The sequence below is a fragment of the Protopterus annectens genome, chromosome 3.part1 (genome assembly GCF_019279795.1).
Source record: "Protopterus annectens isolate FY-2018-M chromosome 3.part1, PAN1.0, whole genome shotgun sequence".
Lineage (NCBI taxonomy): Eukaryota > Metazoa > Chordata > Ceratodontiformes > Protopteridae > Protopterus > Protopterus annectens.
The window spans coordinates 1,895,959,552-1,895,974,587 of record NC_056732.1 but is presented as its reverse complement, the minus strand read 5'-3'; the positions used below and the strand labels follow the sequence as shown (position 1 = coordinate 1,895,974,587).

The following is a 15,036-nucleotide window of genomic DNA, read 5'->3' as shown; positions in this document are numbered from 1 at the left end:
CAGGGTCTGCAAAGATGTATGCAAGTCTTGGTCACACTTACCATTTGAATAACAGTAAAGTTTAACCAGTAGGATTGGACACCCTTTGGTAGGGACAGAATAGTTGTGTAACAACTTACCAACCCGTAGATGTGCTTCTTTTCCATGTTTCAGTATTCATAACCTTAGGGAGTTGCTGCCTGCAGCACCGAACATCCGGTGAGGCAAGTATGCCAAAGATTTGGAAACTGGGGTACGAGAGACATTGTATGCATGGGCCATAAACTGAAGTTGGCTATATCTGTGACGTCTGCATGTACCCAATTCAGAAACTGGCTGCCCTAGAGAGACACAGAGTGACCTCAGAAGCAGGAGGAAAGATCCCAAGCCAGATTTCCCCAGGCACACCAAAACAGTGTTATAATTATGTCCAAGAAACAATGGGGTAAGGTGGGTGGGATGGAATACTGTAACAGGAAAGAAGGACATCTATAGTTATGGTAAGTTCTTGCACAACTATTCTATGTCCTTCTATTCTCATGTTGCAGTATTCATAACCTTAGGGAGAGTACCAAAGCTCTCTAGGAAGTTGCATGACAGGTAGGTAGGGGAGCAGAGTCAATGAGGCCCTGCAGGATGGACCTAGCAAACCCTTCTCTAGCCCTGGAGATCAAATACAATTTGTAACACTTGGTAAAGGTATGTACAGAAGACCAAGTTGCAGCCTCAAGGATAGAGGCATAGTCAACACCCTTGAAGAAGGCTGCTGAAGAGGAAGCTGCTCTGGTGGAATGGGCCTTGACAGGTGAACTCAGCTGCCTTCCATGAAAGGAATAGCAAAAGGTTATCACCTTAGAAATCCAAGAAGCAATTGTGGGCTTAGACACTGCCCTGCCAAGTGCCCTAGGATAGAAGGAGACAAAAAGCTGGTCAGACTGTCGGACAGGTTTTGTCTTGTCTAAGTAGAATCTCAGTTGCCTATGGACATCCAGGGAATGTAAAGCCCTTTCTGAGGAGTTCAGTGGCAGTGGGCAAAAAACAGGGAGATTAATGGTCTGGTTTAAGGAAATTTTATTAACTACCTTTGGCATGAAAGAAGGGTTAGTGCATAGGTTGGCACTAGGCTATCCATCCTAGGGCCTATACAAGCCTAGCCAAAACAATTCCCTGGCTATTTCTTCCCACAATATTTACTTCCCTGGAACCCTGTCTAGCAGGGCGACTGACGTGCTCCCCAGGATGAATTTCCTATCTCCCATCCAACTGTCAAGGTTCCTTCTGAAGAGGGCCAAAGAGGCACTCTGCTTGACATATATGGGCAGTCTATTCCACAGTCTGGGGAGTCTGAGTCAGGAACCTATCCCTCCAACAGGTTTTGTTCATTGTGATGACAAGGTTTGGATCCCTGGAGCGTGTTGCTCTGAGGGATTAAGTGTAGCATGTCCAACAGCTCTGGGTTTGACATGGCCTTGTGTGTTAAGTAGAGATCGTCTCGAAGTAGACGAAATGTGACAGAGTATAGCTAGAGTTTTTTTTTTTAGAAGGTCAGCATAGGGCATCTGCTTTAGGCCTGTGATTCTTTTAGTGAGGTATTTCTGCGGCCTTTCCAGTTGTTGCAGATGTCTTCAGAGGTACATACCAAATGGGGCATTGTATTCTATAATGGGTCTAATCAAGGATGGGTACAGTGGGACAATGACTTTTTTTCTGGATGAAAAGTCCTTAGTGATGAGGTGTGCCACATAGGATTTCCTGACTGTTGTGGCAATGTGGTATCGAAGGTGAGACCACTGTCCACCTGTGTCCCCCAAGTCTCTTATCACACTTTCAGTGTTTAGTGTACTGCCACCTATGTGGTAATTCACAGGTACAAGTTTTTCCCTCAAAGGGGATAACTATACATTTCTTGGCATTGAGCTTGAGCCCATGGTTCTGGCACCAAGCATCTGTTTCTGTAAGCCCATTTTGTAGAATATCCACATCATTTAAGGATTCAATAATGGCCCCCAGTTTGCAGTCATCTGCGAACTTTGTTAGCCATAGTCCCTTAGTGTTGGCCTGTACTTCAGAGAAGTAGATGCCAAACAAGGGCAGTCCCAAGACTGAACCCTGAGGTACTCCACTTGTCTGGAGCTGGATTTGGAGTTGGATACTTTTACAGTGTGGGTTCTGTCAGTCAGCCAGTTGGCAACCCATCGAGTGATGTAGAGATTAATGCCCAGCTTAGTAAGTTTATCTATGATTCCAGAGTGGGGGATGGTGTCGAATGCCACAGCTCTGGAGATTGATTCAAAGAAGTCAATCAGGTTCAGGAGACAAGATAGGCTCTTCACGAACCCTAACTGGGTGGGGTCCAATGTCTGTTTTATAAGTTCCATGACAATACGTTTCATGGCCTTGCAGATCAGGCTCCTCAGACTGATGGGGTAGTAGTTCCCAACATCTTGATCCCCCCTTGTGGAGTGGGATAACTGTAGCTGTGTGCCACTCAGTGGGCATGAAGCCTGAGGTAAGGCTATGATTAAACATGACACTTGGGTGAGGTGCCAGTTTATTTTGTAGTTCATGTAGTACACAGCTTGGGATGTCGTCTGGTCCCAAAGATGCTGTATTCTTAGCTTTGGAGAGTGCGTTTTTTTTTTTTTACCTGTGTGGCCGTTATTACCGGAATTTAGCAATCTTTCGGTATTGAGATGGGCCCCTTAGGGGTGAGAGAGGGATGAAGTTTGCCCTGAATCGATCTGCCAGGATATTAGCAATATCCTTGGGTTCAGTATATTTAATGCCATTCTGTTGTAGCACAGAGCAGATCTGAGCATTGCCATTTAGATTCTTGACATAGCTATAGAATGCCTTGTGGCTGTCTTTGGAATCTTTGGCAATTTTATTTTTGTAATTAGCCTTGTAGGATTTTATGAGGGATCTCAGCTTCTTACGGAGGCTGGTAAGGGAGGTTTTTTTGCATCCTGGGATTTTCCTCTTTTCTGCAATAGTTTCTTCCTTTTGTTGTAAAGTTTGTTTATGGCAGGGGACCACCAGATTGGCTTCCTTTTTTTGGTTCTTTGTGGGATGGCATGACTCATGCACGAGTGGATGTGCTCGTACTGTGCCATAATGTAGGATTCAGCAATCGAACTTACAGTTCCCGTCTGTATGGGTGACATGATGTTTGTCACTTTTGACTTGAGTAGCATGAAGTTGGCTTTGGAGAAGTTTTATATGGAGGTTTCCTTACTGGGGGGGGGGGTGCGGGGGGGACGTGGATGTCAACTAGGATTAGCTTATGATCAGACCTGACCAACGAGGGGCTGACCATAGGTGTGGAGCATCGATTTCCCATGTTGGTAATGACCAGGTCTAGGATATTGGACCCCCTGGTGGGACTATGGATTAGTTGATCCAGGGCATTGGAATTTATGAATTCCAAGAACCGTTGGGAAAAGGTGTTGGTACACAAGTAGTTTTCCCAGTTAATGGCAGGGTAGTTGAAATCACCCAGTATTAGGGTGTTTGGTTGTATCTTAATATTTTCCAGTACGTTTAGAAAGGTGTAGTGAGAATCTTGGGGCATGGTGGGGGATCTGTAGCAAACTACAATTTGGATTGCAGTCTTACCTAGTGTTAGTTGCACATGGAGAATTTCAGACGCATTGTGTTGGGCAACTAGCCTGGTGGTGTGAATATCCTCAGTGAATATGGACACTCTTCCACCTTTGCTGTTTTGGTCCTGGTTTGGTGGCCGAAAAGTGTGGCAAGAGTTGTAGCCGGGTATTGCAGGGGTGCTCCCTGGAGCCTTGAACAAAGTCTCAGTTACTGCAGATAGATATCGATGTTCTCCATTTTTAGGAGTGCCTCGAGAGAGAGTGCACTGGCCTCCAGGCAGGACATTGCATTCCAAGACCAATCCTATCTTTATGAAAAATAACATAGGGAGGAGAAGCCATAAGGGCTTGGATCTCAGAGTCCCTCCTGGCAGGAGTAAGGACCAGAAGCAAAACTGTTTTCCAAGTACAGAATTTTAGGGATGACAAGTGGGCTGGCTCAAAGAGGGTCAATGTAAGCTTTTCCAGCACAAAGTTAAGGTCCCAAGGAGGAGGAATAGGCTTACAAAGGGGTCTTATGTGAAGGACTCCTTTCAAAAACAGCTTGGCTTCCAACCTGGAAGCCAGAGGTGGAGTCAAGGGAAGGCAAGCAGAAATAGCAGAGAGGTGTACTTTTAGTGATGAGCAGGTCAGTCCCGAATGTAGTAACTCACACAGGTAGGAAAGGACCAGTGGAATAGAGACTAGAAATGGGTCCTGTTTTCTTCTGAGGCACCAATGGGAGAATCTTTTCCACTTTAATAAGTAATTTCTCCTGGTACTATGTTTCCTGGCCTCCTGCAGGACACTGAGTACATCCTGAGTATAGGTGCCTAAAAGGGATCAGAACCCTACCACCCACCAGTGTCAGTTTGAGATTGAGTAGGTGGGGATGAATAAGGCATTCCCTGTCTTGTGCGAGTAGGTCGAAGCAGTGAGGTAAACCTGTGGTAACTACCCTGGGCTAAGAGGTAGATTAGGGGAAAGCAATGCTGTCTTGGTCAAAAGGGAGTCACCAGCAGGATTTTTGGTTTGTCCCTTGGTATTTACAGGAGGACTTTGTGAATCAGAGGAAAAGGAGGGAAGGCATAGAGGAGCATTCCCGCCCATGAAAAGGAGAAGGTGTCCCACCCTCCATGCTTGTGGATGGGGGAGCCTTGTGCAGAAGAGGGGCATCTGTTTGTTCTGGGGGGAGGTAAACAGATCTGCCCAAGGAATACCTCACCTGTGAATTAGATCCTGAAATACCTCCCTGTGAAGCATCCATTCATGGGAGGGTGCTAAGGTTCTGCTCAGGGCGTCTGCCATCCCATTTTCTTCTTATGGGATGTAAACTGCCTGCAAGTGAATTTGAAGTGCTGCTGCCAGGGAGCATATCTGTATAGCCACACTGCAGAAGGGGTACGACTTTGTTCCTCCTTGCTCGTTTATGTACCACAGGGCAGTCATGTTGTCTGTGATGAACTTCAGGGTGCCTTGCAGAAGGATGTCTGGGAAGGCCTGCATAGCCAAGGATAGGGCCTTAAGCTTTTTTAGGGTGATGTGGTCCTTTCTTTCTTGAACTGTCCACTCACCCTGTACTTTGTGCTGACTGTTGGTGTGGTGAAGGACGGCTCCTCAACCTAAATCTGACATCTGTCAATAGATGCTGTTTTGGTGGGGGAATATGCAAGGGCACCCCCTTGATTGAGGGCAATAGTGGCAATCCACTAGGAGAGTTCCCTTTTTAAACAGGAAGTTTCGTTTCCAAGGGATGACGGTGTTGGCTCCAAGAGTTTCTCAAGACCCAGTGAAACTTCCTCATGTGCACCCTGGCTATAGGAATCATGGGAGTCAAGGAGGCCATGTACCCCTATTATCCTGAGAAATTCCCTGGCTGAGATGGTAGTTAACAGTAGCAGGAAGTGGAAGAACAGAGAAAGAAATTCCACTTTCTGGGTAGGGACAAAGAATGAAAGTCTGTCCATATCCTGCACCCCAGGAAGACCAGGTCTTGGGAAGAAATCATTTGAGACTTTAGGCAAGTCGATGTGTAGCCTGGACATTGTAGAAAGTTGCAAAACCTGTCCAGGTGTTTGGACAGGGTTAGCAGATCCTGGTGCAGAATAAGAAGGTCGTCCAAGTAAGGATAAAATGTGTATGCCCTACAGTCTGCAGTGTGCAATGACTGGGGCTAGGCACTTTGTGAATACTCTTGGAGCTGTGGAGAAGCCAAAGGGTAAGGCAGAGAACTGAAAATGTGATGCACCCACTGAGAAACAAATATTTTCTGTAAGGTGGGAAGATGGGGATATGTAGGTAAGCATCCTTTAGATCTAGAGAGAGGCCATGAATGCTTGTTGAGGTAGGAGTGGAAGGATGTGCTGCAATTGAGCATTTTGAAAGTGGGCACTGAGGAAGAGATTGAGGTGGGATAAGTTGAGGATGGGTCTTTTAAGGGACATCTTTCATGGCACCAAAAACATCCTTGAATAAAAGCTCTCGGATAACTGATCCTCTGGTACTTTTTCTATAGTCCCCCCCCCCCCCCCCCGAAACAGAAGCTGGCTGAGGACAGATGGAAATAATGGCATCTGATTGTCAGGGGGGATAAAGTATTCCCTGGAAGGGTGAATAGCCCACCAAGTCATAAAGTATCCCCCCTCTGGATGGTGGAATGCACCCACTTGTCTGAGGTGATTTTCTGCCAGGAGGGTAAGACATAGGGATAGGGGGGTGGGAACTGGTTAAGAAAGGAGAGTCACAGTGGAAGAGCTCTGTCTTGATCTGGCTGCATCCGAAAGAAGGACGGTGTGGAGGTGGTAGAAGACCTGGGAGCAGATTGTTTTCTGGTATGCCTCCTTCCCCTTGAATGGGAAGTAAAGGGATGAGAGGACTGCCCCTTAAAGCTAATTCTTTGAGGGTAATTTCTATGAAATCTGGGGACAGGTGAGACTACTGAAGGTTTTAAATTTTGTGCCTTTACCTTTTTCCTGTTGAGAATTTAGCAACTCTGTAGAAGATGCTCCAAAAAGGGCTTTGTTGTCCATGGCTGCATCCAACAACTTAGCTTGGACATCCAAAGGCTGAAGTCTCAACCATGAAAATCTCCTCAACACAGAGCCAGAAGCAGCAGACTTAAAAGGCTTCTACAGTACTGTAGCTGCACTTAGAGTGTCTGGTCACTTGAGAGACCATGGAAATAAGGGTACTTAATTGGGTCTTAACAGGAGATTCTGGGACCTCTGACAGAAGAGTAGAGGCCTTGGTCAGGGAATCTAAAGCAAACTTGGCAATATGAGTCTGATAATTAATAGCCCTAATGGCAAAGGTGGAGGAAGTATATACCTTCTTCCCTAACCTGCCCATAAATTTGCTATCTTTATCCGTTGGAAACAGAGAAGAAGACAGTTGCCTGGAGGACTTATCAGGTGACACTGCAATGACTGCAGGAGGGTTTCTGAAAAGGTACTGCTCCTTGCAGACACCTTATAGAATATGTCTGGTCTCTTAGAAGCAGGAGCCTGTGATTCTGGGCTTTGTGAAACAGCAGAGAAAGCATATTGGAATGTTAGAAATAAAGGTGGGACTGCAGATGGTGAGGGCTGCTCCATCTGCAATAGTTCGAAGTATCTCTTTTTGGTGTCAGAGACATCTGACAGTTCCTACTTAAAATGTTGCCTGTCATCTCCAAAGGAGAAATCTTCTCCAGGAGAGTCAGGAGTAAGAGACTTCTTCTTCAGGGTTAACAAAATCTTTGGGGGAGTCTAACTGGGAGCAGTAAGTTAAAGACTCATCTGAGGAGGAAGACTCCTCCTCAGACAGTACTCGAGGAGCAACTGGTAGGCCAGGTTGGGGCATCAGGGTTTGAAGAGCCTAAAAAACTTTAAACAGAGTGCCGGAGAAGGTCTCCCAGAGTAGAGTAGGATCTTTAGAGGTGTGTTTCTCCTTTTGCTTCCTTTTTAAAGGAGTGGAAGGAGCAGAAGTGGATCTAGGAGCAGTCATAACAGTGGATGGCAAGGCTGTAATAGTAGCAGGGCCCTCTGAAAGACAGAAGCCATGGTTCCACCTCACCATCAGGTTCTGATGGTTAAAACACTTTGGCGGACGGTTCCCGGTTGGTGCACAATACCAGACATCAGAAGTGATCCTGGGCTGATATTCGCCTCAAGGATCTCACTAGACAACTGATGAACAACTAGGGCATCAGACCTAAGTTTCTTGGTCTTCTTCCTAGGCAGCTCCTCGGAGGGGGCTGCTCCACTTTCCATGCCGGATGCCAAACGTCTGAGGTGCTGATTTTCTAAATACAGTTATAAAGCCGCCAGGAAGCTTATAAGTGTTTTCGGAATAAAGGATTGGCAATTGGTACAGGCTTTGTAATTGTGGGCCTCCCCTAGACAAAATAAACACTGCTCGTGTTTGTCTATATGGGATTTGCCTACCACAAGCACACTTTCCCTTAGTAGAAGACATGTACATCTGAAACAGCAGCAAAGAAACAAAAATCCCACAAGGTTACTTATCTCAGTGCGGACAGCTAGTAAACAATCAAAAAATATGAAGGCAGATGTCGCGCAAACGCCAAATTGCAGAACTGGCGATCAGACATCTGAATCTTGCTGCGGTAGAAAAGCTCTGAATTGGGTATGTGCAGATGTCACAGATATAACCAATGTCAGTTTATGGCCCTTGCATGCAATGTTGCACATACCCCAGTTTCTAAAACCTTGGTATACTGGCCGGATGTCCAGTGCTGCAGGCAGCAACTCCATAAAGTTATGAATACTGCAACATGGGAATAGGACATCTTATAGTAGCTGATAAGTAAGAGTGGCTGGTGGCAGCTGGTACTACCTTATACTCTTTACAGAAGGAGGCATAGCTAGTAAGCCTGTGCCAGCCTTTCCCGTGTGTGTGTGTTTGTATATCAATCAAATCTAAGTGTGTGTGTGTCAGCTACTTGGGTAGGGAAACGAAGCAGTGGCTGGACAGGGGGTGCTGGAGGTCTTAGCTTGGCCATTCAGCTGAGATCTTAACCCTATAGCTGTGCTGGAGGGGGGGTCTTACTAGGGATCTGGAGAGAGAAGGAGAAATCAGCCCCAGACCGACTGTGATCTCAGTGTGCTCTCAAGGGAAATTGTACTTGTGTACGTCCCTCACTGGTGCTAGTGGTGAGGATTGAGGCTCCTTGATTACTGGGCCACTGCGGGGGCGTCAAACCGACGCAACTAAAAATTCACTTGCCACTACTCATCTCCTCCTCATACTTCTTTATGGCACAGAAATTAAAAACTTGAACAATGCTGCAACAAAATTGATAAATTTGCAGCAAATACCCCTTTCAGAACCCACCCCTGTACAGCACTAAAAAGCCTAAACTCATTAGAACTACCTCATCAACACAGCTTCTTACTATCTATAAAATTAACCAGCATCCATCTGCTTGTCCAGCACTCTCAGTTGGTCACTGCGATCCAGTGACCAAAAACGCCTGTCTACAAACTTTTCAAATCTGTTGGGCACTGTCTGTACTCATAAAAGGCTGCCAAGGCCTCAGACTCCTTACCTGTATCCGTTAGAGCAATACCTTCCCTTCTATCATTCAAAACTCTGAAAGACTTTCTTGCTAAAGTCTGACTCTGTTCTTACTCAAAACCAGGATAAATGATATCCCTAAATGTGAGCAAGTACCTTTTCATTCCTTCCACCTACTTACTCTCCCTTCACCTCCTTACTTCTATCAAGTTTTCTTCCGTTACTTTCTCTCCAAATATAACACAAGCCTGATTTTCCTAACTTCATACTGTAATTCCTGTTTGTATTAGACGAACCTAATACAGTCTAAAATTTCTATAAATATTAAATGATTCTCACATAACTTGCATCAGTTCTTATCAAATGTTTTATATCGCCTCTAATTTGTTAATTATTAAACTGCAGATGTTTTTGTTTCATTTCTCAAGATTGAAAAATAATTGTTTCAAAATGATGTATATTAATTTGGAGTATTTCTTCCCAGGCCTCTGCTGAAAATGGGCTTCTTCCCAGTCAGATGTTCCTGGTAATATGTGAATGCATACATAAACAAATATATAAACAAGCAAAAAATAAATTATTGCATATTAAAAGGAGAAAAAAAAGAGTACCTAAATACTAAACCCAACAATATACATAAACACATACAAACCCATGCGTATTGTGTATGACTGAAATGTCCTAATGTCGAACATACAACACGGAAAAAATAAGTTTGATCACATAAAATACTGGAAAAAACATTGAAAAAGGAAAACTATTTCTTCTCCTGATACTCACACTAAAAATACCCTGCAACACTGGAACACTAGCCTCAAATGTGTCTGAATAGTGGCAGTATTATGGGAAGGTTTGGATGACCTTCAGGTGTAGGTGGTTAGGGCAAGCACCCATTACTAAGGAGGGGTAGACGGGCCAGCCCACCTGCACCACCTTTGTAATGGATGGTGACCCTAATGCTGCCCCTTCACCCATTAACCATACACCAGAAGGTCATGAAAACCTTCCCTGTAACAATGCCACTACACAAGACACACATTCACAAACACATACAATAATACATCTATCCCATAACCTAGTCCTTATCCTAACCCTAAAATACACAAACTCACACACATTACCCATCCTTCACTTACCCCTGACCCTAACAGAGACACACACACACAAAACCCTATTTACCTGCACTGACATTCTGTACCGTCAACATATCCACCATTCGGCCATATGCACTATTGACATATCCACTGTTTGGCCATCTGCACTATCGACATTAAATCATACCCCTGTGTTTGTCAAAGAAATGTTTGATCAAACTCAAGGGACGTATACACACACACACATATATATATATATATATATATATAAATAAATAAATAAATATATATATATATATATATATATGTGTGTGTGTGTGTGTGTGTGTGACACAGAGAAGTACAATGGTTCCTTAACCTTGCTAACACCATCTCCTTCAACCTACTGGTACTCTCTCCTACTAAGGTGCCAATCTTCTTGCCAGGGTGCACAGTAACAGCACCAATCTCTTCCACTCCTAGGCTTCAGTTACAGCACAGATTCTTCCTTCTCCGTAATCATATATGACCAACACAGCCATCTTGACTGCATGATAAGAAGCATTCTTTTGCAGGAAGCCAACCTCTTGTTCCCCCATCCCACACTCCTAAACATACTAAAAGACAGTATACAGCCTTAAAATAAAGACAATTTTTCTTTCCCCATCTCGTCTGCAATCTCAACCTGTTAAACAGCTAATCTATGAAAAGTGAATTTAATGAAAGTCAAATTCACATTCCTTTCTAAAAAGGATAGATTAGCAAGTATGGCCACATGCAAAAGACATGCTAAAAGACTATACTTCACTGAAAATTTTTTGTTAATCTTGTAGCTTTACAACTGAATGAATCTGGGTATAACAAACTTCAAAACTGAAACCTCTATCAAGCTCCTTTGGAAAAAAAAAAAAAAAAAAAAACAGGCAAACTCGTTCTTGCTCCAAACGTAGTCACACCAGCCCAAATCTGCTTCAATATACACCGTTTACCTGTGTTTGTGCTGTACATGTCGTCACTGTAGAGGGAAGAGGTGATGTTCCATCAGCATCACAGCAACAACGTTGAAACTTAAAAAAATGAACAAAACAAGTTCAGAAAAGTTGCATGAAAAATGTGCTATTATGATACGTTTAAGGCCATCATACAAAGTAAATTACAAGAAATTAAATGCATAGAGTAGCTATGATTTATCTATGCCGTCTGACAATCATTTTCTCCATTTTTCTGTTTCTCACCTAATCATATATCCAGGGGCAATGAAGAATTCAAGTAGATTCCCCAACAATCTCCACACAATTTACATGTTCTTACAGTTTGCTACATTGCATGCAATTCCTAAAATGTACAATAGCATTTTCCATGTGAAACTTTGCTAAACGTCCAGAATATTACAGCATGTAGCCAAGAGAATACAGTACAGTTGTTTAGCATACTCACCAGAGCAGAAATTCACAGAAGTGACCACCTGCATTATATTCATCAGTGAAACCACCTTCATCACATAACTTTGCACAGCTGTTCTCTTTCCCTACAAAAGCCATTGCTGGTTTCATGCGAACACAAGTACTGACATTCAGAAGTGAGAGGCTCCCACAGAGAGTGCCCTCTTCTGTACTGAGAAGAAACCTCAGCAGAGTTTTGCGCTTGCCGTAAACAAATTACATACAGAAATACAACACTGAATCATGCGTAATCTAATTGTGAAACAAAGAGTAATTATGCAAATTATTTTATGAAATAGAATTCCATCGCTCTCTTAGAATATTAGAAAACAAGTCTTTCAAACTACACTAACTGTTATATAAAAATACTTGGCTATGTTCTTGCACATCTCCAGCAGTAACCTGAAATACTCATCTTCTTTTCTGGGCCTCTCTACTCACTAATTGGCTCTCATAGTCCTCCTTCTGGTATAATTACAATCACAATCTGATCTACTGCTCTTTGAACTTCACAGAACCTCCCACACTTACTGTTAACCTCAAAATTCACTTTTTTTTTTGTTTTGTATTTTTTTTTTTTTGCCACAAACCAGTTTTCATTTTCTGGTCCTCAAATGTAACAGTAAGACACTTTTAGTCTACTGTGTACCATTCATATATCAAGTGCAAAAAATCTTTATCAGACTACTAACTTATATTGACTGAAAGTATATTACTGTCCAAAATGTATTACCTATTATTTTACTATTTTTACTGTGGAGTCCCTCCAGGCCTCCACTGAAAAGGGTTATCCTGTCTACCCAGATGGACCATCCCAATAAACAAATGCATGCAATACTTGCATACATAAATACACACTTCTTGCAACACATGGCCAATCAGGCAGCTATATGGACAGGACCAACCTCAAGAAATAAAAATAGAAATGTTCACACAGTTTTTACCCCTCAGCACTTTCATGCCCATATTGGTGTGCTTTAAATCTTATACTGTGAGGAACAGAATACTGACTAAATTGTGGGATCCTGGCAAGATGGTTAAAATAAAATAGGAGATTCTTGGGTAATACGCCAGTATGACGATTTGGCCAATATGAATGTAAATAGACCTCTTCGGCCAACTGTAAGACTTTGCAGATAAGTAAAGTGGGCATATAGGTTGTACTACCATGCCCAGTTGAAGGCCCATCTCCCAGGTGGAACAGTTACTTTTGTCTCCCCACATTAAGCTCTACAAAAATTTGCACAGTCGGTGCCAAACAATTATGGAATATGGGTTTCCAAAGAGACATCTCAAAATGGCAGTGCCCTTCCGGCTGCTCACAAAACACATTGGTAAACAATAAAGTACCCCCATTGGTATTCCTTGTTTTGAACCAAACATTGGTTTGTGTGCGAGTGTGATACGTTACAAACACAACAACCCTGTATCACAAGCCATCACCTGCCATCACCCAGAATGATGCCACAGTACAAGGACAAAATGATTGACTTCAACAACTGGCTAAGCTTCTGGTACCATTCTAAAGGGATCCAGTATCTGTCTGTCTGGTATGACATGGTCGACAGACCACGATGCTTTGCCAGAGATGGCCTGCACCTGTCACCCCTGGGATTCCGGATACTGGCTAAGGTTCTTGCCACCCCTATAGTACCTTTTTTAGGCAAGGTTCAAATGACAAATTCACCACCCTAACAGGAACAGGCAAGCAAAAACTGAGGATGATGCTACTCAATGCTAGAAGTCTAACTCTCAAAATGCACTCACTCGAGACACTCCTTAAAATGGAGAACATAGATATCTGTGCAGTGACCGAGACCTGGTTCAAGGCTCCAGACAGCACCCATGCACTACCAGGCTATAACTCATACTACACTTTTCGACCATGTAACCTGGACCGAACACCAAAGGCTGAGGTGTGTCCATATTCATTAAGGATATCCACACCTCCACACTAGTTACTCAGCATAATACATCCAAGGTTATCCAAGTGCAACTAACTCTGGGCAAAACAGCAATCCAAATTGTAGCTTGCTAAAGATCACCCACCATGCCCCAGGATTCCCACTCCTCTTTTCTTGATGTACTGGAAGATATTAGGGTTCAACCAAACACCCTAATAATGGGCCATTTCAACTACCCCACCATTAACTGGGAAAACTACTCATGTACCAACTATTTCGCTCAACGCTTTCTAGAATTCATAAACTCCAATGCCCTGGATCAAGTTATCCACACCCCACCAGGGGCAACAATATCCTAGATCTAGTCATTACCAACAAGAGTGACCGATGTTACACACCTGAAGTCAATGCCTCATTGGTCTGATCCAACCATAAGCTAATTACCCTAGATATCCACATCCTGCCTCCACCCCCCATTAAGGAAACCATGGTAAAAAATTTCTCCAGTGCCAACTTCATGCTTCTTAAGACAGAAGTGGTGAACTTCATGACACCCATGCAGATGGACAATACAGTTATGACTACTGAATTCTACACAATTGCACTTTACAACCACTTACATGAGTGCATGGTTCGTTCTATCCCAAACAGAACCAAGACGCTATCCTCCAAAAAAAGGAAGCCAAGACGCTATCCTCCAAAAAAAGGAAGCCAATCTGGTGGTCCCCTGCCATAAACAAACTGTACAACAGAAGGAAGAAACTGTTACAAAAGAGTAAAATCCCATGAGTGGAGGAGCTCCCTTGTCAGCCTCAGTAAGAAGCTGCGATCCCTGATAAAATCCTCCAAAGCTAGTTACGAAAACAAAACCGCCACTGATTCTAAAAGACAACCATAAAGCATTCTATAGCACTGTCAAGAATCTCAATGGCAACACTCAGATCTGCTCAGAGTTACAGCACAATGGCACTAAATATACAGACCCAACTGATATTGCCAACATCCTGGCAGATAGGGTCAGTGCTAACTTTACTCCCCTCTCACCCCCTTAAAAGAGCCCATCTCTATAACGGAAGAATGCAAAGTTCCTGTAATCATGGCTGCACAGAAAAACCACACTCTCCAAAGCCAAGAACACAGCATCCATGGGACCAGACAACATCCCAGGCTGTGTTCTACAAGAACTACAGAACGAACTGGCACCCCACCTAAGTACCATGTTTAATCATAGCCCCACCTCAGGTTTTGTGCCTGCTGAATGTCGCACAGCGACTGTTATCCCACTCTGCAAGGGGGGAGCCACCACGGACTCCGGGAACTACCGCCACCATTAGCCTGACGAGCCTGGTCTGCAAGGCCATGGAACGTATCATGGAACTTATAAACAAAGACATTGGTAATCTCCAAACTCTGGACCTCACCCAGTTCAGGTTTGTAAAAGGCAGATCATGTCACCTAAACCCGATAGACTTCTTTGAAGCAGTCACCAAAGCCGTAGACAAGGGTAAGGTGGTTCACACAGCCTATCTAGATCTTGCCA

At 43.7% G+C, this 15,036-nt stretch overlaps 1 protein-coding gene across 1 annotated transcript in view; it reads right to left on the bottom strand.

The window, feature by feature from the left end:
• LOC122797951 overlaps positions 1-15,036 on the bottom strand; it is a 209,002-nt gene that overhangs the window by 26,359 nt on the left and 167,607 nt on the right. Inside the window, exon 4 of the mRNA XM_044066472.1 lies at positions 11,140-11,217. Coding sequence (XP_043922407.1) covers positions 11,140-11,217 — 78 coding nt within the window. The remainder of the gene's footprint in view (positions 1-11,139; positions 11,218-15,036) is intronic.